The sequence below is a fragment of the Culex quinquefasciatus genome, chromosome 3 (assembly GCF_015732765.1).
Source record: "Culex quinquefasciatus strain JHB chromosome 3, VPISU_Cqui_1.0_pri_paternal, whole genome shotgun sequence".
NCBI classification, from domain to species: Eukaryota; Metazoa; Arthropoda; class Insecta; order Diptera; family Culicidae; genus Culex; species Culex quinquefasciatus.
In genome coordinates, this window is record NC_051863.1 from 125365977 (window position 1) to 125389858 (window position 23882).

The following is a 23882-nucleotide window of genomic DNA, read 5'->3' on the forward strand; positions in this document are numbered from 1 at the left end:
AAGTTGTAGGTATATATAAGTAATACATTGGAAAAAATGATTGAGGACTTTTGAGAAAAAAATAGGTACACGGAAAAAAAATTGCAGATTTTTTAATCAAAAAATCAAAAGCGTAATATTCAATATTTGGCCCTTTTTAAATGTTAGTCTTGATTTTAAAAAAAATCAAGATATTTTTTTCGAAAAGATCGGGAAATTTCACGAATGTTTCATGTTTTAACATTTATAATCGGACCATTAGTTGCTGAGATATCGTCATTAGAAAATGGTGGGTTATTTTGGTGAGATTGAGAAAACTTCAATTTTCGTGTTTCTTTTTCTTTAAGCCGCTGTGTCTCAGCAACCAGAGGTCCAATCTTCAATGTCTCTTAGACAATTTTATAGCAAATTTTCTGAACTTTTAAAAAAAAATATTGTTAGAAATGTTCACATATGGTCACTATTTTTAAAAATTGAAAAACTGCAAATATTTCGCTTAAATCAAACTTTCGGTGGCTATATCTTAAAAACGGAGCCCTTTATCAAAAAATCTGTAGAGTTATTTTTGATTTCAAATTCAATTTTGCATTAAAAAATAATGTCAAACTTGTTTTTGCATGAAACTTCGATTTTTTTTCAAAAAAATCACTATTTTTTCAAAAATTCATAACTTGGCGGCAGATTTTTTGACCATGTTTGGCTCAAAAGTTGCGGATTTTTGTCCAATAAAACATATCCATAAATCTCGAAAATAAAAAATACGTATTTTGGGAAATAGAGTTTTAGTGAAATAAAAATTGATAAAAAAATCTGCAAAATTTTTTCCGTGTACCTATTTTTTTCTCAAAAGTCCTCAACAATACCTACAACTTTTCCGAAGACACCACATTGATCAGAAAATTCGCTCAAAAGTTTCAGCTGTTTGAATATTTACATACCATTTTTGTATGGACAGCTGCCAAAATTGTATGGAGACTTGTATGGGTGAACCAATGAAGCAAAATAGCTTATTTGGTCATAGGGAAGGCCCCCACAAAGTTTAAGTCAAATAAAAAAATACAAAAAAAAATGGTTGAAATCGGCCGATTTCGTAGAGAGTTGTTCAAATTGAAACATTTGTTTTATTTTAAATTCTCTAATTGTAATTCTTTTCAATACCCTACAATTATTGAATTTCTGTGCAAAGTTAATTTAAAAAAAAATTCAAGTCAATTTTATTTTGTACGGCAGTATTTTTTATATGTTTTAAAAACTTACTCTAGTTCGAAAACAGAATTTTATTTTTTAACTTTCCCAGACATTTTTAAATTTCTTATGCAATTTTTTTTGCAATTTCGTCAAGAAGCTACTTACTTCTCCTGTCATTCTCGAACGATGAAACGGCCTACTTTTCTCTACCAAAAGTAACAGATCCATACACACACGAAAAGTTTTCCTCTTTCCCCACTTTCCTCTAATACATTTCGATACAAGGACTGAAAAGTTAAATTTTTCCCATAAAAAACTTGCATGCAGCGCGTTGCAAAACTAGTTTTTTCAGCACTTTTAAAAATTGATTCTATTTTCAAGTGGTTTTATGAGCATGAGAGACCACCCATGGTTGTCCTTCTCCGTTGCTGAATAGGACCGTAATATCCTATCAATACAAGATTCTATTTTCAAGTGGTTTTTAAATATTAAGACAAACTTCATAGAAATAATCTTCTGAATTATGATTTTGGAGAACCACATCGCACAGCACTTTTGGGCAGATCTATACTCCAACCCAGTTAGCTTATCTGTTGTGGTGTGGTTCACCATCAAATTTTGAGCCCTCTCTGAAACATTTTGCCACAAGCACTATCTCGTACATCCTAATATCTTGAGGCTTTCCATTTTCTGTGAATACTATCAACATCCTTTCTTTATATTGTATACACCAAAGACATCACAAGAGGTTTCGCTTAGACATCTCTAAGGATAAGATTTTTCGGTGGTTTTAATATTTTAAAAAGCAAAGTGATAACATCGTATGTGTGTATGAGTTGCCAACAGAGACCCCCGCGGGCAAAATATTCAACCCTGCTTGCGAGGAAACCCTGCATGAAAGGATAAAGTAATCATTAGAGAGCATGAGCCGGCACAAATATTTGCATGCTTTTTCACACAATAAGAGGATCACATGCACAACCTTAGCGCGTCTGAACAAACACTTACCGGCAATATCATTATCCTCGAGCCCCCCAAGCCAAGGCATTGAACGGCGTTCTGCCGGAAATTTCCCTACCACATCCCACCAGTCGAGAGGAAACTTTTCCAATTTTGGACGCACTTTTGCCTTCCCCGAGCAGCCACCACCAAAGCACTTGCGTGCACATCGCACTAATTGGAACGAAATTAAATCCTAATCAAATTAAAACATCTGACCCGCCTCCCTGGCGTGGTGCCGTTCCGCCACCGACGACCTTGGACGGGACCTTCTCGAACGGAATCTCAATTTCCTGGCCCCCTGGCAGAGCAGAGCTCGGTTTTGAATATTCTTGCCATCATTTCCGGTCGTTGGCCACAGTCTTCGATTCTTGAGCAATGAGCAAGAAAATTCTCCGTATCGATGATGTGGCCGCCCCTTAAACGCTGGCAGTCGTCACCTTAATTTCCACTTCGTACCGGGGTCTTTGGAGTCGGTTCCACTTAGCAATTATCGAGCAACTAGTTAGTTGAACAGGGTAAGTTTTCTTTCCAAGTTCTTTATGGCTCGTACCTGCTGGTTGAACACGATTTGAAATAAAGTCCTAGTCTCCGGTATCGACCGGTTTTTTTTTCGGGCACCCTCGAAGAGAAGGTCAACCGTCTCAAAGCTGAAAAGCAGCAGGTAGGCAGAGAGTGCTGTTTGTCTAGCAATTATTGCAGACATCGCATCAGGTAGGGTGTCCTTATCGAGGAGAACAAGCGACCATAGTCGTAATCAGATCTTGCGATGGTGTCATCGTTAAAACGTGAATAAAGTGCTATACCGGATAACTATACAACTCTGAGAGATACGAGATAATTTGAAAGCAATCGTAGAATAGGTATCGGCTATTAGTTCTGATTTCCATGGAAAACCTGAATTTGATTACATACAAAATTTTGCAATTCCGAAAACACCTTTGAATGAAATTTGAATTCAAATGTTCGAGCGTCTAGTCAATTTACCGTTCAAATCAAAACAATATCGAAAAGTATTATATTTCGATACAAGTGCTGAAAAGTAAAAATTTTCAGCACCCATTTTCAAAACTTTTTTTTCGTAAAATTGCGATAACTCGTGTTTATAAGCAAACCCCATATGTCTATATATCAAAATTTTTGTAATTGTCTGCTCTACAATTTTGTAGAACATTGTTACATTATAAAAAATAACCCTGCAAAGTTAGAAAAAACACGAAATTTTAAAATGAAAAATTTTGTTCTAAATGAAAAAATTACCCTTCTGGGTCAATGTAGATTCGAAAAGTACATTAAATTTCCCATAAAATGACATGTTCCAAAAAAATTTACAGTCGAGTAACGGAAAATGGGAGAATTTTTAAAACTTTTTTAGTGTTTTTTCGATGAAAAATACGTTTTTTTCGGAATTCTGAGTACGCCATCAAATCGGGCGTCTAATTTTACATAAAAGTCCCTTTGACACCAAATTTCTATCTCATCACCGTTTCAGGCTGCAAATTATTGAAAAACACCTTTTTTTCGCATGTTCAAAAATGGAAGGGGTCGTACCGCCCCTCCGTCACGAGATATCAAAAAACGGACCTTGGAATCGTGATCAGGGACAAAAGTTACCCCTTAGGACAAGGTTTCACGCAAATCGAAAAGGGGTCAGGGCAACTTTTCCCGATTTCGTGTGAGTTGGTAGAGAATTACCCAGATGTAAAATTACACTTTTTTCTGACTTAAAAGATGTACCCCTTCCCAGATGTAATATTACCATGATTTTTTTTTTCTGTGTACAAAATCGGCTGATTTCGACCATTTTTTTTTTTGGCTCGAACTTTGTGGAGCCCTCCTTATCACCAAAGAAGCCATTTTGTGACATTGGTTTACCCAAACAAATCTCCATACAGCGTTGGCAGCTGTTCATACAAAAATGGTACGGAAATATTCGAAAATCTGTGACTTTTCATGGATTTTTTTGATTAGTTTGGTGTCTTCGGCAAAGATGTACACAGAAAAAAAACATGGTAATATTACATCTAGAAAGGGGTACATCTTTTATGTCAGAATTGATATGTAATTTTACCTCTGAAAATGTGTAATTTTACCACTATTCTGGTGTAATGTCACTTTTTAGTCTCAATTGAGGTAAAATTACATCAAAAAGAGGTAATATTAAACCTTCTATAATTACACCTTCCAAATTTACACAATTTTTTGCTGTGTAGGTATTGTTTAGGACTATTTAAAAAAATAGGTACACGGAAAACAAATTTGGTAAATTTTTAATTAGCTTTATTCACAAAAAAACAAATTTACAAATCCGTTTTTTTAGTGACAAAACCCCGCATCTTTTAAGCAATTCAGAAGTATGAACCAAAATTTTTCCGACGAGTTATGATTTTTTTTAAGTGATATTTGTAAAAAAGAAAATGAAATTTTTCGATCTCATTTTTTTAATGTAACATCGAGTTTGCAATCGAAAAGTACTTTACAATTATTTCGATTCAGCACCATTTTCAAAATAAAACCATTCAAAGTTGAATTTTGTCCGTAAATTCCGGTTTTTTTTATTTTTTTAAATAGTTTCCATGATTGTCCATTCCTGAAAATATTGTTTTTGAAATGTTCAGAAGATTTGCTATAAAATTGTCTAAGAGACATTGAAGATTGGACCAGAAAAATTGAAGTTTTTTAATTCTCACCAAGACAACCTACATCTTCTTATTTTGATATCTCAGCAACTAATGGTCCAATTTTCAATGTGAAAAAATGAAACGTTCGTGACATTTTCCGATCCTTCGAAAAGAATATTTTCAAATATTTTAGAAGCCAAACATTCAATATTACGCCCTTTTCAACTGATAGTCTTGATATTTTTTTTGAAAACATTGCTTTTGAAAAGATCGGAAAATTTAACGAGAGAGTCCAATATGCAATGCCTCTTAGCCAATTTAATAGCAAATTTTCTGAACTTTTCAAAAAAAATAAGTTCAGGGATGGAAAATTATGGACACTATTTGAAAAAAAAACAAAAAAAACAACCGGAATCTTTAGTAAAAAATAAGAGCGACCAATTTCCCGTCCCGGGAAAAAAATTTCTCGGGATTTCCAGAAAAAAAAATATTTTTTGTTTCCCGGAAATTAGAAAATTCCCTGGAATTCCTGAAATTCAAGCGGAAGCATACAATTTCTTATTTTTTTGGTACCAATATTTTGAAAATACTCGGAAAAAATATGTAATGAAAAAACTTATCATTATTTTGTTCAATTATAATCATTGTTAAGTTCATATACACAGCTAAAAAAGTAGTAATCCAGCTGCGTGTAAATGGCCTGGATGTAAAATAAATTTTGCATTATTTTATGAAATTCTATGTAATATTACGAAAATTGTACATGCAGTGTGTAATATAAAGTGTCTTTTTTGACGAATGCTTTTGCATGCGATTTTACTATCGGATTATCAGAAAGTTTGATATCAACATTCACTTCTGATGATATTAATTTCTGAAGCAACTGGAAAAATATCTTGCATAATGAAAAGTGGTAAAACCACACGCTCTCAAACAAATTTAAAAGAATTGCAATTTTTGAGTATGGATTCATTTTATTCACTTGATAAAAAATACTTCTCATTAAAAAATACCTGAGATATTTTTTTGATTTTTTTCTGTCTGAGTAATCTACCACCTCGACCAGTACTTAGATCTATTGTGTCGACCTACCGAAAAGCCGTAGGGGAAGGTGGGGCAAGACGACCATATGGGGCAAGAGGAACAATCGCTCGAAAGGCCGTAATTTTTACAATTTTGATTATTTGCACTGCAATTAACTGATTCTACTTCCACATATCCGCCAAAACGACGTACACGCCACGGGGCGTAAGATTTAATTAAGTTTTTCTCTAAACCTTTGTTTTCTTATAATATTTGGAAAGTACAAAATAAGGCTTGGGGCTCGTTTTAAGGTTCATTTTATTAAAATGCCATTTTTCCTAGATCAGTAGTGTCTCTACCAATGACTTGCACCTTTTATAAAGTATGATTTAACATTTAGTTATTTTTGTTGAGAGTTTTTAAAAAAATCTTGTTCAGGTGGGGCAAGTGTACCATATGGATTTTTAGTATGGAAAAAATTACGAATTGCTGCAACAACATATTTTATTGGGAAAAAAATACATAAAAATACTTAAAAACTGATAAACAATTGTTAAAAAAATTGTCCATGTAAAATAAAGTGATAATTTTAAAATTTCCTTTTTTTCATCTGAGTAATATTTTTTTTCGTAAAAACGATCATTTTTTTAGTAAAATATTATTATTTAATCTAAAAATGAAAGAAACGTTTCAAATACATTCTAATCTGATGTATCTACTGTATATACTTGTTAGCAAATTGACATGTTGTTACATGAATTGTTCCTCTTGCCCCAACGGGTTGTTCGTCTTGCCCCACTAGTTGAGAAGAACGTACGGAAAATCAAAATTTTTAAATCAATTTTTGACATTAAAAAACAGGATTTTTTCAAAACTTTTTCTATCAAAGTCTTAGTCAAAACCTGGAATAAGATGATTATGAAAAATCCGACAGATTTTTAACGTTTTTGATGGGTTATAACGAGCATTTCCTTAGCTTGTTACACTTGCCCCACTTTCCCCTAACTCTAGTCGACCACTTTTCATGCGTCCTTCGTGTGCATCGCTAGAACTAGAGCAATATTGTATTGGTATATAACAGGGTTGTTAAAATATCAAAGTATCAGCTCTCAGCAACTACAATTATCTCGCCTGAATATTCATGCCTCAAATACAACTGCTCTTCTCTCTTCATTGAAACTCTCAGCGCCGAACATAGCCGAACACGTTTTCGTGTTTACCCACTCGCGATTGACATTTTCCTTTTCTCTCTCATTCCCGCTTCCACGATCATGCTACCGCAACAGCGTTTAACCACAAAAGCCGCCACAAAACCAATTTCGCAAACGCAGTTTAACAGGACGTCATGCGTGATCGGCTCCTAATCGCCATCTCACGTTCTCTCATTGCAGTTTTCGGAGAGATTGAGAGACTCAGCGGTGAGAGCGCATAGTCGAGGAAAAGGGGAGGAGTGATAGAGAGAGAATGACATCGCTGGGAATCACGAGATACAAGAAGAGATCTCACAAGCTACAGTGACGGCCGCTATACTTTCGGATATTTTTGGTGCAGAGATAATCTATTGATAGCTTTTTTATCACTCATTTGCAACACTGGTATATAAGCTCACTGTAATTCAAACGCCTTACTCGCACGGCTGCGGCTCCCCTTATTTTTTTGATTTACTGTACTTGATTTATTGAAGTTTGACAAAAAAAATCATTTTCTTGTAGCTGTATGATTTTTTTACATGCAGTCAAGCAGTTAGTTGATCTTCACATTTATTTTAACCGTTAAAGTCACTGTCCATTGCAATTGTTTGCGTAATATTGATCAGAAATAATTTTCAATAAATTCAAAATTTCCCTGGAATTCCCGGGAAATTGGACGCTCTAGACAAAATTTACATTTGAATGGGTATAATTTGAAAACGGTGCACTTAATCAAAACATTTGTGAAATATTTTAAAAATAAATAAAAATATACGGATTTCGGGAAATTAAATTTTTGTGAAAAATATTAATTAATTTTTCGATTGCAAATTCGATATTACATAAAAAATAAGGTAATAAAATTTATAGAATAGGATTTCATTTTTTTTTACAAAAATCACTATTAAAAAAACTCGTCGGCAAAATTTTGGTCCATAAAGATGCGGGGTTTTGTCCCCTAAAACATATAAAAATATATCAAAAATACGAATTATGGGAAATTAAATTTTTTTGAAAAAAAAATTAAAAAATTATCAAATTTATTTTCCGTGTACTTATTTTTTTTTTTCAAAATAGTTCTCATCATTTGTTGAAGACACCAAATCAACCAAAAAATTCCTTGAAATGTTACAGATTTTCGAATATTTACCTACCATTTTTGTATGAACAGGTACCACAATTGTATGGAGACTTTATGGGTGAATCAATGACACAAATATACTTATTTAGTTATAAGGAAGGCCCCCACAAAGTTTGAGCCAAATCAAAATATATAAATAAAAACCATTTCCGGGTATGGAGGACTAATGCTCTACTTCAACATCATGTAAAGCTTGTGCTTTTTTAAAAAAAAACTAATTTAATCAGTTCTTAGAGAAAATTTTATCTAAATTGATAAAATGCATCCAATTTGAACGAATTTTTATTCAAAAAATCTGGACTTGGAAGTAAATCTTCTCCATTATTAACAACTCCTTTATATTTTCTTTCTAGGTAATGACCCATTTCTTCTTTGCGTTACAGTAAGTAAAGACATCAATTCAACAAACACCACTCTCTCACACCTAACCAAGATTAAAGTTTGCCCTCAAGAAATCCGAAATCACAAAATCATGACGCTCCCCGCCGGAATAAATAATGGAAATGGAAACAACCAGATAGCTTTTCTTCATCTTTTCCACCTACGAAACTTCAGCTTCGGCTACAATTTCCCCGCGGCCGGCACGAATCGATTCCAAACTTACAACAACAGAAAAACACATCCAACTTTTTCCCGGAAAGTGGCGAGAGAATATCATTTCGCACCTAATTTAATTATTCAGATGGATACTGTTTTTTTGCCAGCTTCCGCCTTGTGTTGTGCTGCCCACATCCAGGCGGAATGGTATCGATTTTGCCTCCCTCTGACGGACTGGCACTGGTATTAAGTGCTATTGTTGAGGTCTTTTCGGGGCAGGATCGAAAGGAACTGGACTAGGCTGGGGGGGATGATGCCATTGCTCAAGCTCTGTTAACAGCGCTGGGCTGGTAGAAACGTTTTCACGAGTGCTAATTCATCCATGGTTCGTTTAATGAATACAAATGGTGAAGCGTACAATTTTAAAATATCCCTTGGGAAATTGTGCTGTTGCTTTCCTTTCTGCAGTCGAGATTTTAATTAGCTACATCGTCGTTAGCTCTTGTGTCAATTTGAAGGACGCGGTGGGTCAATCTGTACAATTTAGTTAAAAATGTTTAATTTCATTTAATTGTTGGTTTTTTATTATTACTCTTGAATTTTATTTTATGAAACGTGACAATAAAATCTCTTGCGAACATCCAAAATAACATGAATCTTCGTGAATATCTCTGTTACCTCTAAAGTAATTATTTACCAATTAATTTCGTTTTGCTTTAAACTATTCTTCATCTACAAAAACAAAAAGATCTTTTCGTCGCTATCGTACTAACTTGTCGCACTTGCATTTTGGGCAAAATTGAGTTAAGAACGCCATTTTGTACAGCTCACAATGCTCCACATTTTGGCCTTCACAAATCCCTAAAATTCGATTTCAATCCTGAGATATTCAATAAAAACCGAAAAAACTTCGTGCATTTTTGTCACTTTGCATATCAAAGAAGTTTCAATCTTGTCGTGCTATCTTGACATTTCCCGAAAATTGATGTAAGTGCGACAACTGGCCAAAGGGATTTTTGAATGTTTTCGATGAATGTTTTCGCTAAAATTTTTGTGTTCATCAAATGTTACATTTTTAAAAAATAATGATTGCAAAACGACTGCCCGAATGTAAAAAGCATTTTAAAACACACTTTTTTCATTCAAATGTTGAGACTATGGCAGGGGTGCTCAATGTTTTTGGGGACCAGGCCAAATTGTTAAATAAGATGTTTATAAAAATAAATTACGTTATTGTAATTTAAAAGTGTAGAAAATACATGTATCAGCTCAAGCCAAAACTTCTGTTATTCTTTATCATCTTCGTTAATAAAAATCAAAAGAAACACAAAATAGCAGTTTTCTATAGGTATTGTTGTTTTTATTGTTTAGAGTTTTTGAAAAAAGTTTTCAGCTAAATGTACTTTTTAATACTTTATGTTTTCAATGTAATTTAAAAGTTTTTTTACAGTTCAAAAATGGCCGACATGTAACCTGCATAATTCATGAAACGGCGTAATGTTATCTTTAAATCAAGTGTGACTAATAAAAAATCGTTGAGAGCCATAATTTCAACATCTTAAAAGAATGTAAAAAATGTGTTGAACCCGTAAAGTTGGGTTGCAATCATTATTTTCAATAAATGTAAGACCTTCTTCTTCTCTAAAATTCAAATTATTTTTGAATAAACCAGAACATGCCCAAAATGATTTCAAACGTAGAGGAATTCATTTTTAATTGATTAGCTGATTGCACTAAAATCTCCTTAGTTTTTATAAGTTTTTTGAAAAAAACTAACTTAATCCACCTATGTGGTTGATGCCTTCCTCACTTTTTACCAACAATGGGTAATATGAGTGGTTTGGACACAGCTATTTTTTTGAATCCAGAAAAAAACGTACACACATACAACTTAAGTAATCATAACTCGAGACAAGGTTGCCAGATCTTCAATGTTTTCGACTCGTTGGAAAGGTCTCTCAATTACCTAACCAACGATGGGTTGGATGATGGATCCGGACACAGTTTACATACATTTAAGTGAGATCCGGCTTCCAAAAAGAGCATCAATATCACTTATGTGACCATATCTCAAGAAAGGGTTGCCAGATCTTCAATGTTTTGGACTCGTTGGAAAGGTTTTTTGATTACCTAACCAACGATGGGTCGGATGGTGAATCCGGACATAGTTTACATACATTTAAGTAAGATCCGGCTTAAAAAAGGGCATCAATATCACTTAAGAGGACATATCTCGAGACAGGGTTGCCAGATCTTCAATGTTTTGGATTCGTTGGAAAGGTTTTTTGATTACCTAACCAACGATGGGTCGGATGATGGATCCGGACATTGTTTACATACATTTAAGTGGGATCCGGCTTCAAAAAAGTGCATCAATATCACTTAAGAGGACATATCTCGAGACAGGGTTGCCAGATCTTCAATGTTTTCGACTCGTTGGAAAGGTCTCTCAATTACCTAACCAACGATGGGTCGGATGATGGATCCGGACATTGTTTACATACATTTAAGTGAGATTCGGCTTCAAAAAAGTACATAAATATCACTTAAGTTTTCGTAACTCGAGACAGGGTTGCCAAATCTTCAATGTTTTGAACTCGTTGGAAAAGTCTTTTGATTATCTAACCAACGATGGGTTGGATGATGGATCCGGACATAGTTTTCATGCATATAAGTGAGAACTTCAAACAATTCAATAGCGATGTATGGGACCCTAAACCAAGTCGAATGCAACCGGTTTGATCAAAATCGGTCCAGCCAGTGCTGAGAAAACTTGGCAAGAATTTTGAACACATACACACACACACACACACACACACACACACACACACACACACACACACACACACACACACACACACACACACACACACACACACACACACACACACACACACACACACACACACACACACACACACACACACACACACACAGACATTTGTTCAGTTTTCGATTCTGAGTCGATAGGTACACATGAATATAGGTCTACGAGCTGTATTTCAAAAGTTCATTTTTCGAGCAGAATTATAGCCTTACCTCAGTGAGGAAGGCAAAACGATGTTTGCCCATAATTTTTCGAGATAATTTTTAATAATGGGGAGAAGGGAGGGTTGTCGAAAAAAACTTTGTTAAAAACTTGCAACAGCCTTATTCCTCCGATTTCAACGTTTTGTCTGCCTTAATTCTGAAAGTCGAATTTTCAAAACATTCATCAAACAGTTTTGACGAATATCTTTTTACTCACATTGACGAATACTAGTTTAACTCACATTGAAACTGTGTGGATCAATATTTTTATAAATCATTAGTTTTTTATCAACAAAAAAATAAAAAAATATATTATCATAAAAAAGTTTAAAATTCACCTTAACTTTTAAAAAGCTCAACATCACTTTACAATTGATCAACGGGCCATTTTACATGATTATTCAAAATGGATTCGCGGGCCACAAAAATCAGCTCACGGATCACGTTTGGCCCGCGGGCCATACTTTGGTCACCCCTGGACTATGGCTCATTATTTAGATTTTTATGTGTGTGGTGTGTGTGTTCAACCAATCCAATATCTGTAGGCCGGCTACAAAATTATGGGAAAGTATAATTTGTATCAGTCTTGATTTATGCTGATACAGCTTATCGCAGTCCCGGACATTAGGTGGTGTTAGCCCTCGCGCTGCTTCCAATGACCCGTTTCAGAATGACAGAGCTCCTTGCGGTCCAATTCCGAGGTCATTGGGCATTGTCTGGCCCCGCCCAAACATAGACCAAGAACCAGAAGAGTCCTCGACCTATCTTTAGACTTCCAATCTCATAGAGCAAACATGAGATCAGCGCGTATTTAATGGTTAATAAGTAGGCAAAATGTCACAGTTTCAGTTTGGATAGATCTCACCAAGTTTCTGGAACCTCCGGTAGCCCCTTTTATCGGTTGCTTCAAAACATCCAAACGTTTTTCAGTCGCAGGGGTCCGGACGTCCAGCTGCGGGTCCTCAATCACGGACAGCTTGATGTTCCTCATGCCGATCCGACACATATCCTGGCGAGCGTCTTGTGAAGATTTTCCTTAGCAGCCATGAACACGATCCTGCGGTTTTATCTTCAACAGGAAATCGGGATTTACGAAAACCCCCGAAAAGACCGACGAGCTCTTATGTTTGTTCACTCTTTAACACGATACAAGCTCACAAAAGTTCAAATAACTCTTTGATTAATATAATAAATTTTGACCGAAACATTTTCACAAAACAAAACATCGCGTAAAAAAAAAAACAATTCATTCCGCAACACTGTATCGAAACTGTCAGGCGCTCATATTTGACGGGGAAATGTGAGTTCCGTGAGAGCCCCGCTGACGTTTGAAAGAGTGGCGGGCTGCGCAAACCAAAGCAAAACAACAACAAATATGAAGAAGAAATTCACAAATTTAAATAATAAAATTATTGCAAAAATGCTATTATTTGCACTGAACTTCACTGAATTACTAATCTTGGTGCCTTTTTTGACTACTACACGCCAGCGGATACTTTGAAAGCTGTAAAAAACACACCGAAAAACGTTTAAAATCGCAGACCGATCGAACGCGGTTTTTTCTCGTTTCACAGACAAGCAGACTCTCCGCTCATTATTTAGATTTTTATATTTTTTAAATGTTTTTGCCCCACCTAATTACCATTAGTTCAAGCAAAAATGTTTAATTGCTTTTGTTTTTCTCAATTTAGTAATTAAACATTATTGCCAAATATTAAGAAATTATGGGTCTTAATATTTAAGTTCATTTTTCGTTTGACGAAAACAAAAAAAATAGCGAAAAAAAAACTTTTTGTGATACTAAACATCGAAAATTTTCAAAAATTCAAAGGAATTTTAAATCAACCCACACGTGCTAAAAATGATTTTAAACGCAGGGAAATGCATTTTAAATCTATTACAGCTGAGTGCACTTAAATTTCTGTTAAAATTTAGAAGTTTTTCGAAAAAATATATTCATTACAATACTTACAAAAAATTAAAAAAAAAAATGTGCCAGCCTAAGTTTATCATAAAAAAACTTGAAACGTGATAACAGTTATCCTGCCATCAATTATTTAATAATAAAAACATGAATTTGGCTGCAAATGATTTCTAGAAACACAAATCCAATGTTGCACTGTTCAAGAGCTAGAAATAGTAATTTTGGAATTTCGAAATGAGATTTTTTTTTTATTATCCTGGTTTAAGAAATTTGCTCCGAACTGTTGATTTCTGGAGTTTTTAATTAAAAAGGTCCAATAAACCAAATTTTCAGTTTTTTCTTTTTTGGTGTTTTTTAATACCCCTGACTCAAGGCGGTTTTAAAAACACCCAAAAAGCAAAAACTGAAAATTTGGTTTATTGGACCTTTTCAAAAAAAAAACTCCGGATTTGTTCAATTTTATTTTCCGACGATTTTCCTCCCCCAACCTTTTTCCAGTCAAGAGAGGAGAAGAAGGAAGGGGGATGGTCAACTCGTTATCATCACTTGCAACGGCAGTTGGCACCTTTCCATCCGCCCAGGTGGCACATCCATATTGCACCGTCGCACCTCCGATGTATAGTGTACCAAGAAAGTGTGATGAGACTCTTCGTTTTTTTTTGTCCCCACCAACCAAGTGTGGGACGTTGACCAGGTGGTGATGGGTGGTCCAATCCCTCCCCTTCCCCACCTTGCTTATCCCACAAAACTTTTAACGACAAGCTCCACAGAATGATGATGGGCTAATTAACGCTGAAGAGGGTGGGGGACGCAAGAATAAATATTTATCACGGCGTGCGATGGCGCCTTTTTATGGGGAGGACGCTTTTTCCGAAGATGACGTCGGCGGAAATTAAATCTTCCATTCCTGTTGAGTCCGATGCGCCATCGTGGAGGCCGACAAGACGCAATTGAGCGAACCTGATGGGATTAGGAACCCAAGCAACACACTTTGTCAGATAAACGTATTTCCTAACTGGTTGTATAACCAATTTGCCTCGTTATCACAACTTGTTCTACAACTTCTGTGAACTGGAAAAAGCGCACTTTTTTTGTTGTATAACTTGCCAGAAAAGAAAGTTATCAGAGTAAGTTGTACAAATGTATTTGACAACACTGTGCTATCTAACAAGAGATTCAACGAAAAAAGGGGGCGTGGTTTACGGCTGTGCTGTCAAATCAAAGCGCACACTGGAAAGGAAAGTTAGATAGAAAACAGCTGTCTAACCGTCGACTAACTTACATGTAAACAAACGTTTCCTATTAGAATTTCAATCAACGACGAAGCTAATGAAAAAATTACGCTTGTTTCTGCAAGATTTATTTAAAATAATTCGAAATTGAATTAAAATAAAAAAAGAAAAAATAATCATGGCGCGCATGTGATTGGGGTGAAATTTCTGCATGGCGAACTTTTAGATTTTCCTTTTTTGATGAACTTCCTCTTTCCCAAGATTCGATCCGACGACTTCGACGACTTGTTGTTATCTCCACGGCAGGTCCAGGCGCTCTTCCGCATTGCTCCACGGGGCTTCATAGTAAATAAGCTGACCTAATCGTCAATAAGAAGGTTGCTGTCTGTTTTGTTAGCTAAAGAACGAAGGCTGTTATTGGAATTGAAGTTATATAAGTTTGTTTCAAGGCAGATTTTATAACTCCATTGTATAACTTTGTTATAACAAACCGTTTCAACTGTCATTTCGATTACCGTACCACGGAGTAATATTGAAAATCGGTTTGATTTTGATTTGTCGTTTTCTCTATCATAAACTCTATAAGCTGATAATTTTTGTAGCTTTTACCAGCGATATGTTCACAAATGAATCGGTCAACAATCAAAACTATTGTAATCTTCAATGAATAAACATTATTGAAACTCTAAATTCCTCATGTACAAATTTACACCACCTTACAACACGCAATGTCAAGTTGAATATGTATGTTGAGCATCAGTTATATAATCTATTCTCCGATAACATTTGTGCAACAAAGCGAGAAAACCTAAAGTTATTTATAGAATGGTTGGCCACGTCCATTTTGCAGAAGATGCCGTCACATGACAATGTTGGATAAGCAGTGAAACAAACAGTGCAATATTGTTTTTATTCAACAAACTGTTTTCGAGTCAAACATTGAGGGAACAGCATCTTGGCATATCAGCACTTGGACGTTCAATTACAGCTCATAAAAAGTGTTTTCGAGTGAAATAAAGTGATAAATAGCTTAATAGGAAGTGAGCAAGTAAGTTTCTATCAAAAGTGTTCCAAAATAAATTGTTTTAATAGTGAAAATCAGCAAATTGGATGGAGTTAGGAGCGAGTGCATATTCCCTATGTTGTGTGTAAAAGTTGGAAAAGAGTAAAGTTGACTGTGTTTTAACACTTGTATGGCACACGTCTCATGAGTTACATAAGTCAGTTATACAAGTAGTGAAACAAACTGATATGTAACTAACGTTGACATTTTTTCTCGTATGTTGATCCAAAACAGCTGTCTAACTATTATTCAACAGTCGACAAGTTATGAGTGCTACTTGGGAAAGTTATTTGGGCGATTTTGTGTATTTTATTTTGGGGCCTGGGTGGGCATTTAATCTTTCCACAACCCGAGGATTACAGGACTTGTTGCGCTACAATCGTTAAACTTTACAAACTGATTCAACATTGTGTTCCCTGGAAAGGTTGAATTTTAAAAGCAATCTGAATGATTCAAGTAAGAGTGTAGCAGGATTTTATCGTCTTGAAAACGAATTTCCATAAGCTTTGGCAGTCTAATTTGCATAAGAGCTTTTCCTTTGATTGTAAATTTAAAGAAGCACTTTAGAGTAAAGCACCTTTAAAAAATATAGGAAACTTCAGTGAAAACTCATGCTCATGCTTCATGCTAGGAAAAAAATATCGTTATATTTTTCACTGTATTTTTTTATTGTGCTTCTCATTTTAGATCAAATCAACCCCTCCCTCCCTGACCTTGACCGGGAACGCCAATATGGTTGCCGCGTAGAGCACACTGAACTGTAGTAGAGGTGAAAGGTTAAAAATGACGTAACTTTAATTTCCCCACTGGGTCAAACGGGGGAGGAAAACACATACCTTGAAAATATTTTTTTTCCCACGCGAAAAAAGGAAAAGAAAACTGTTCTGAAGATTAGAACTAATGATAACGGAGGGCTCACGCGGGTTCATAACGAATGTACAAAGAGCGTTTGTGGCCCGAATGGGTTGGACACTGCTGGTGAGAACCGATTCAATATTGTCTGCCGAGGCGACAGAGGCGTTCTGGGGAGCTGATTGGTTTGAGGGAACAGATTTGTTAAAAAATGCACTTTTTTTTATTTCTAAGTCAAATTTGTTTGAAGTTAACTTAAAAATACAGTTTTTCTCAAATCACATAAGTTGTTTTTTATCATATTAATTTAAGTAAAATTACTCAAAAAGCGTAAAGTGTAAGTTAAATCACTCAACCAAACAAATTTTGAACCTTCCAAATTTCATTTTTTTTTCATATTCAGGCCGTTGCAAATATGTTTCAATGTATTTGTCATTTTGGACATTTTGGAAATTTTATGGGTTGGAAGTTTTACTTGTTTTATGTGACTTTGCCCATGTTTTCCAAAATGTTATTTTTTTAAGGGTCAGGTTTGGCTGTGTTTTTCACTAACATTTTCTATACTTTAAGCAAAAAAAAGTGAGGAATGCAAAATTGAAAAAGTGACTGTAAAAACATGAAAAAAATTAGATAGGCAAAATGTAATGATAAGAGGTGGTTGGATAGTCCGTATACTACCAAAAACAAACATGAACTAAACAAGATAAATTTAAATTAAAATACTAAAAAATGAACAAGAAAAACACAAAACAAGAGAAGTTAAACTATTCGTAGAAGTTGCTCTCTGAAAATGACAAAAGGACCTCCTGAACATGGATAAATAAAAAAAATCGAAAAAATTGGGCAGTATTAATTGGGCAAATTGACTTATTATTGGTTTCTAGTTCAAATTACAAATCAGAAAAGGCGATTTATCTTTTTAAATGGCAAATATTTGATGACAGCATTAGTAGAACTTCAATGATTAGGAAAGCAATTTTTATCAAAATTAAAGACAAACGCTACGTAAATTGACTAGCAAACACAGTCAAAAAAGTTAAATTTATAAAAGTTGCCCAATTTTTCCTTTACGATGTAATTTTACCGCAATTGATGTGAAAAAAAATATGGAATATGAGAAATAACACGTAAAAATATGTAAAATTACACATTTTAGAGGAAATATTAAACAATGCTCTTTAACCAAATCTGGAGTTTTTTTTTTTAAAGGTCCAATAAACCAAATTTTTATTTTTTGCTTTTTGGGTATTTTTAATACCCCTGACTCAAGACAGTTTCAAAACACCCAAAAAGCAAAAACTGGAAATTTGGTTTATTGGACATTTAAAAAAAAATCCAGAAATCTTTCATCATTTCCCGATGTAGTGTTGCCATAATTTCTGGAACGTCTATTTCACATCTCTCAAAAAAAAATTTTAGAAACGTGATTTGAATAAGTTTGAGTGTCATTTTTGTATATAGAATTATGGCAATGTTTTATGGATTTTTTTGAGTGGGAATCTCGCAAAGCAAAAGGCCAAGTTTGTAATGTTGAGCTATTAATTTGATTTGATTTTTTTTTCAACATAAATAAACTATTTTAAAACTTCCAGACAATTAAAAAAATGACAATATTTTTTTTTTTAAATTTGATAATATTACGTTGTTTAAACAGTAAAAAGTCTGCAATTTTTTTAAGATATTCAACACACTGTAAAGAAAATGTGTAACAATTTGTTTTAAATAGGTACAATTTCCGATGGGAAAATATTGCATAAAGCTTATGATTTTTAACAGATATTTATTTCATAGAACATTAAGATTAAATAAAACTAAGGCCAGAAACAAAAGCATTAATCTAACACTTTTTTTTGTATCTGTCTAAAAGAGAGCTGGGCTCAAACATAAAAAAAGTGTCCACGTGGTTCATACACTGAAATAAAAAAATAGTACCAAATTCCTTTATTCTAGGAATTTTGCCTCTTTTCCTTATTTACTGCCCACCATTGAAAAAACGGCTAATATCCACTTTTGGCAAAAACGAGATATCAGCATGTAGAGGTAGAGGATGTTCCAACACATCTCCTGGAACATGAATTTCACTGAAATAGTGTTTACATCCGGCTGCCGATGCGAAAAACCAAACGGCTAATATGCCACTCTTATGGGAAATTGCCTTGACGGAGATTTTGTGACAAACACTAAAACGCGTTTTTCTCGGAATACTTGATTTGGCATAATAGCCGAATTTTCAATTATGGGCAGTTTAGTAATCGGGTTTTTTGGATTACTTAATAAGGAAAGGAGCCAAAATTCCTAGAATTTAGGAATTTGGTACTTTTATTTTTTTCAGTGTAGATCATTCATAATTCAAAAGAAACATAAACAAATTCAACTGAAAATGAAAACACACCAAATTTTCTTTATTCAATCACAATCCAATTACACAGTCAATCTCAAGCCACGATCAGCTTCTGGTTGATGGCATGTCCGACCAGCGGGGCCACATGGACCGATCCGGGGTTGGCAGCGACGTACTTGGCCGCCGGAATCGCTGCTCCCAGGTAGTTGTTGTATCCGTAGCCGTACGACGACGCCAGCGGAAGTCCCCACGGGCTGACCTTGGCAACGTTGGCCTGGACAATGGTCTTGCCACCGAGTCCGTACCAGTTGTTGGTGTAGCCGTTGGAGTAGGTCGCTGGCCACGCCGCCGCCGAGGACCACTGGTTGACTCCGTACGGGTAGCTGATCAGACCATTCCAGGAGTTGAGACCGTTCCAGGAGTTGAGTCCGTTCCAGCCGTTCCACGAGTCCACGCCGTAGGTGGACACTGCAGGCCACGCCGACGGGACATATCCAGCTTGGGCGGCAACGGCCAAAGTTGCAACGAACAGAGCGATGAAGGCCTACGGAAGAAGGGGTTTGGTTTGCTATGCGATTCGGACTAGATTTGTTTGATATCTTACCTTCATTTTTGATGACTGGTTGAGTCCTGGACAAGTTGTCTTTGTAAGAACTGTTGATGAACTATACTGACAAGAATTCGGACGAGCGATTTTATACGATTTTGCGTCGACGGTCAACATGAGTTCAACTTCACATCTACACTATCTTTTCCTTAAATTTAATAACTTAACTTGGGTATCCTCGAAAATCTTTCAACCGTAACGTTCAACACATACTTAATTTTGTTAAGCTTTTGTGAAGTGATTGTCTTGAAGTGCAAATGAAATTTGTCACCTTCAAAAAATATGGTATAAATTGAGGTCCAAAACCATTGTTTTATATAGTTCATCAACAGCTCTTCAGTAAATCAGGTTCGTCCAAGACTCAACCATCCGTGAAACCATGAAGGTAAGTTCACCAGCAAGTCTTGTCCAACGAATCGATGATAAACAATTACTTCCGTAGGTCTTCATCGCTCTGTTCGTTGCCACTTTGGCCGTTGCCGCCCAAGCTGGATATGTTCCGTCGGCGTGGCCTGCAGTGTCCACCTACGGCGTGGACTCGTGGAACGGCTGGAACGGACTCAACTCCTGGAACGGTCTGAACTCCTAGAACGGTCTGAACTCCTGGAACGGTCTGAACTCCTGGAATGGCCTGAACTCCTGGAGCGGTCTGAACAGCTACCCGTACGGAGTCAACCAGTGGTCTTCGGCGGCGTGGCCAGCGACCTACTCCAACGGCTACACCAACAACTGGTACGGACTCGGTGGCAAGACCGTCGTTCAGGCTAACGTTGCCAAGGTCAGCCCGTGGGGACTTCCGCTGGCGTCGTCCTACGGCTACGGATACAACAACTACCTGGGAGCAGCGATTCCGGCAGCTAAGTACGTCGCGGCCAACCCCGGATCGGTCCATGTGGCTCCGCTGGTCGGACATGCCATCAACCAGAAGCTGATCGTTGCTTAAAGTTCGCTTGTAATACATGAATGTTTGTGATTGAAAACATTGTATCGTTTATCCCTAGAACGTCCCTGAATGATTCTTCGCGTGTCTGCCAGAGAAAATAATCGGTTTGGTCCTTGCTGTGACACCGCGCGGTGTCAAGCCATATGTTGATTCCCCGCGCCCAGAAGTGTGATTGAAGCATATGTAGCGTAATGTGACCTTCGTGTTTCAAACCTCTCGTGAGGCGTCGCAATTTGCCGCTGTCAACGCGATGTGACGGACTGCAACATCAATATTTCAGGAATCAACGACAAAAAGGTTCATTGTTTGTTTATGACCGGCTGTTCGAGACGCGTTGAAATTGATTTTTACTACCTACCAATATTTTTTTGCTTTCGACCTCTCAGGAGTTGAAAATGCGAAAAAAAATGATACACGTTGCGTCCACGCATTGGAGCCCACAAGCCATTTCCGCGTGCTATAAATCTCACTTTTATTTCGAATGTAATCATTTCGTCCGGCACGTGTGTCGTGCGACACGTTTTCCCCGTTCGTCGATATCTAAATATTTTGTAGCTGAGCCACAAGGTGTAATCACCCACGCAAACACGGCCGGAATGCGTGGGAAGACCCTTCAACCTAAATATGGTTATCAGAGAGAGAAAGAGATGGAGTGTGTAGTATTGGCACATGCCTATCCATCACATCAATCGATTAGGGTGAACATTAGCACTCACAGGCTCTGGACCAGACGGGGGCTTGGAGGTTTCAGTGGGGGAGAATCCAGACAACTAACCGACAGCAATCACACTTTCCCACTATAGGAGGGAACGATGATGATGATGATAGGTTTTGTTGCCAATCATCCGGAACATGCACTGAACTAGAGCGTTATACTGGGGAAAAGTGCGCAGTTGAATTAAGGTGAAGTGTCTATATTTGATTGGTTAGCAATAATTCTGAAAATTATTACTATTAATTTTCTTAGAATGCTAATTATAAGAATTTTCCCATATTTTAAAATAATTCAAAAGCTTTTGCAAAAAGTTGGACGAGCATTGGTTTTGATGACTTAAAATTGTACAATTACATAGTTTTTTTATTCAATTGAATTTAGGAAAAAAAAACATATTCTGGAGAGAAATCTCTTGTTTATGCTTCCTTATGATTTGAGAAAAGAGTATAGACAAGCTACATTCATGATCGTCATTTCTAAGCAACCGTCACTAAACGCACACGAAGTTGAAACGAATGAAAGCGAGCTCGGTATTCAAGCTCTCTCGCTCTTAGTTGCTCTCTCAATCTCTCCCTCTTTCTTGCTCGTTTCGTTATATGGGTAATTCTCCGCCAACTCACACAGCAGTTGCCCCGACCCCTCTTCGATTTGCTTGAAACTTTGTCCTAAGGGGTACCATTTGTCCCTGATCACGAATCTGAGGTCCGTTTTTTGATATCTCGTGACGGAGGGGCGGTACGATCCCTTCCATTTTTGCACATGCGAAAAAGAGGTGTTTTTCAATAATTTGCAGCCTGAAACGGTGATGAGATAGAAATTTGGTGTCAAAGGGACTTTTATGCAAAATTGGACGCCAAATTTGATGGCGTACTCAGAATTCAGAATCTAAATTGACCTAGAAGGGTCATTTTTCATTTCGAACAAAATTTATCATTTAAAAATTTCGTGTTTTTTTATAACTTTGTAGGGTTATTTTTTAGAGTGCAACGATGTTCTACAAAGTTGTAGAGCAGATAATAAAAAAAATGATATACCGTCAGTGGGGGAGACATTGGGGCTGGGGGTGACATTAGATCAAAGAGATTTTTTACGGATTTTACCATTGCTCAGGTTCTTCTCAATGAAACTAAATTTGTAAAAAGGGTTGTGTAGGGGACATCTTAAGATGACTTCGCTGAAAAAATCTCGTTCCTCGAACAAATCCTGTTATTTTGACAGCTGAGCAATTTGTGAGATCTCGGTCATTTGTTTTTTTTTTTTTTTTTGTATTTTTTAATTCGGCTGAAACTTTTTTGGTGCCTTCGGTATGCCCAAAGAAGCCATTTTGCATCATTAGTTTGTCCATATAATTTTCCATACAAATTTGGCAGCTGTCCATACAAAAATGATATGCGAAAATTCAAAAATCTGTATCTTTTGAAGGAAATTTTTGATCGATTTGGAGTCTTCGGCAAAGTTGTAAGTATGTAAGTAAGTATGTATTTCACTCAAAACTTGATTTGCAAAAAAAAACACTATTTTTAATTGTTTTTCATTTTCTGATATGTTTCAGGGGACATCAAATGACAACTTTTCAGAAATTTCCAGAATGGGCAAAAAATCTTTGACCGAATTTTTGCATCAGTACTGATTTTTTTAAAAAAATCGAAATACTGGTCGCAAAAAATTTTCAATTTTGTTTTCGATGTAAAATCGAACTTGCAATCAAAAAGAACTTCAGTGAAATTTTGATAAAGTGAACCATTTTCAAGTTATACACCCAAAGGAAAAATATATCTCAAAATCTGCAACATTGGATTTGCTGCAGAAAATGTCATATTTTATAACATTTTTTGCAGCAAGCCCGTAGATTAGTTTTGCTCGCGTGTACAAATTTCAGCGATCTGCAGTTCTTACCAACACATATAAAGTTGGCCCGTCCCCGAGCAACACTCCAAAGAGAAGCATATGTTGGTGCTCTTTCACTCACTTTTCATCAAGCGTCCATGGCGCGGTGGTAGCGTGTCGGATCAATAACCAAGAAGTTGGTGGTTCAATCCTCGTTCTGCTAAGTGTTTTTTTTTTGTGAAATACAACCAAAAAGCCGTCGGTAATGTCGATAATTGTCGGTAACGGGCAAAAATGTCATACTCCTATATCGCAAAAAATGCATGAGGACAGATTTCATGCAGATTCTGATATACTTTCATGCCGCCATGCATCACAATCATGCGACTGCCAGTTGGGTGTAGCCATTTTTAGGTATCTTTTTTGAAAATAGTCTCAGTTATTTATTTTTTGAAATTAGTGCCCATGTCTGCCCACCTTTGAAAAAAAAGTTTTTTTTTTGATAAGCTGAGAAAATTCTCTTAATTTTGCTTCTTCGAACTTTGTTGATACGACCCTTAGTGATAAGTCTTAAAAACAGGAAAATTTATTTTTTCAAAGTCTCATCCAAACAACCCACCATTTTCTAACGTTGATATCTCAGCAACTAATGGCCCGATTTTCAATTTTG

At 36.0% G+C, this 23882-nt stretch overlaps 2 protein-coding genes across 5 annotated transcripts in view; one reads left to right on the top strand and one right to left on the bottom strand.

Annotated features, from left to right (window-relative positions):
- Positions 1–23882, top strand: part of LOC6039883 (tyrosine-protein kinase Src64B) — a 174302-nt gene that overhangs the window by 106135 nt on the left and 44285 nt on the right. The gene's annotated exons all lie outside the window — the stretch shown is intronic.
- Positions 19149–19828, bottom strand: LOC6039884. Its single transcript, XM_001849332.2, has 2 exons — positions 19725–19828; positions 19149–19664 (listed from the first exon to the last, which is right to left on the bottom strand). Exons 1-2 carry the CDS (start codon positions 19728–19730, stop codon positions 19215–19217), a joined length of 456 nt encoding a protein of 151 aa, XP_001849384.2. The 5' UTR covers positions 19731–19828; the 3' UTR covers positions 19149–19214.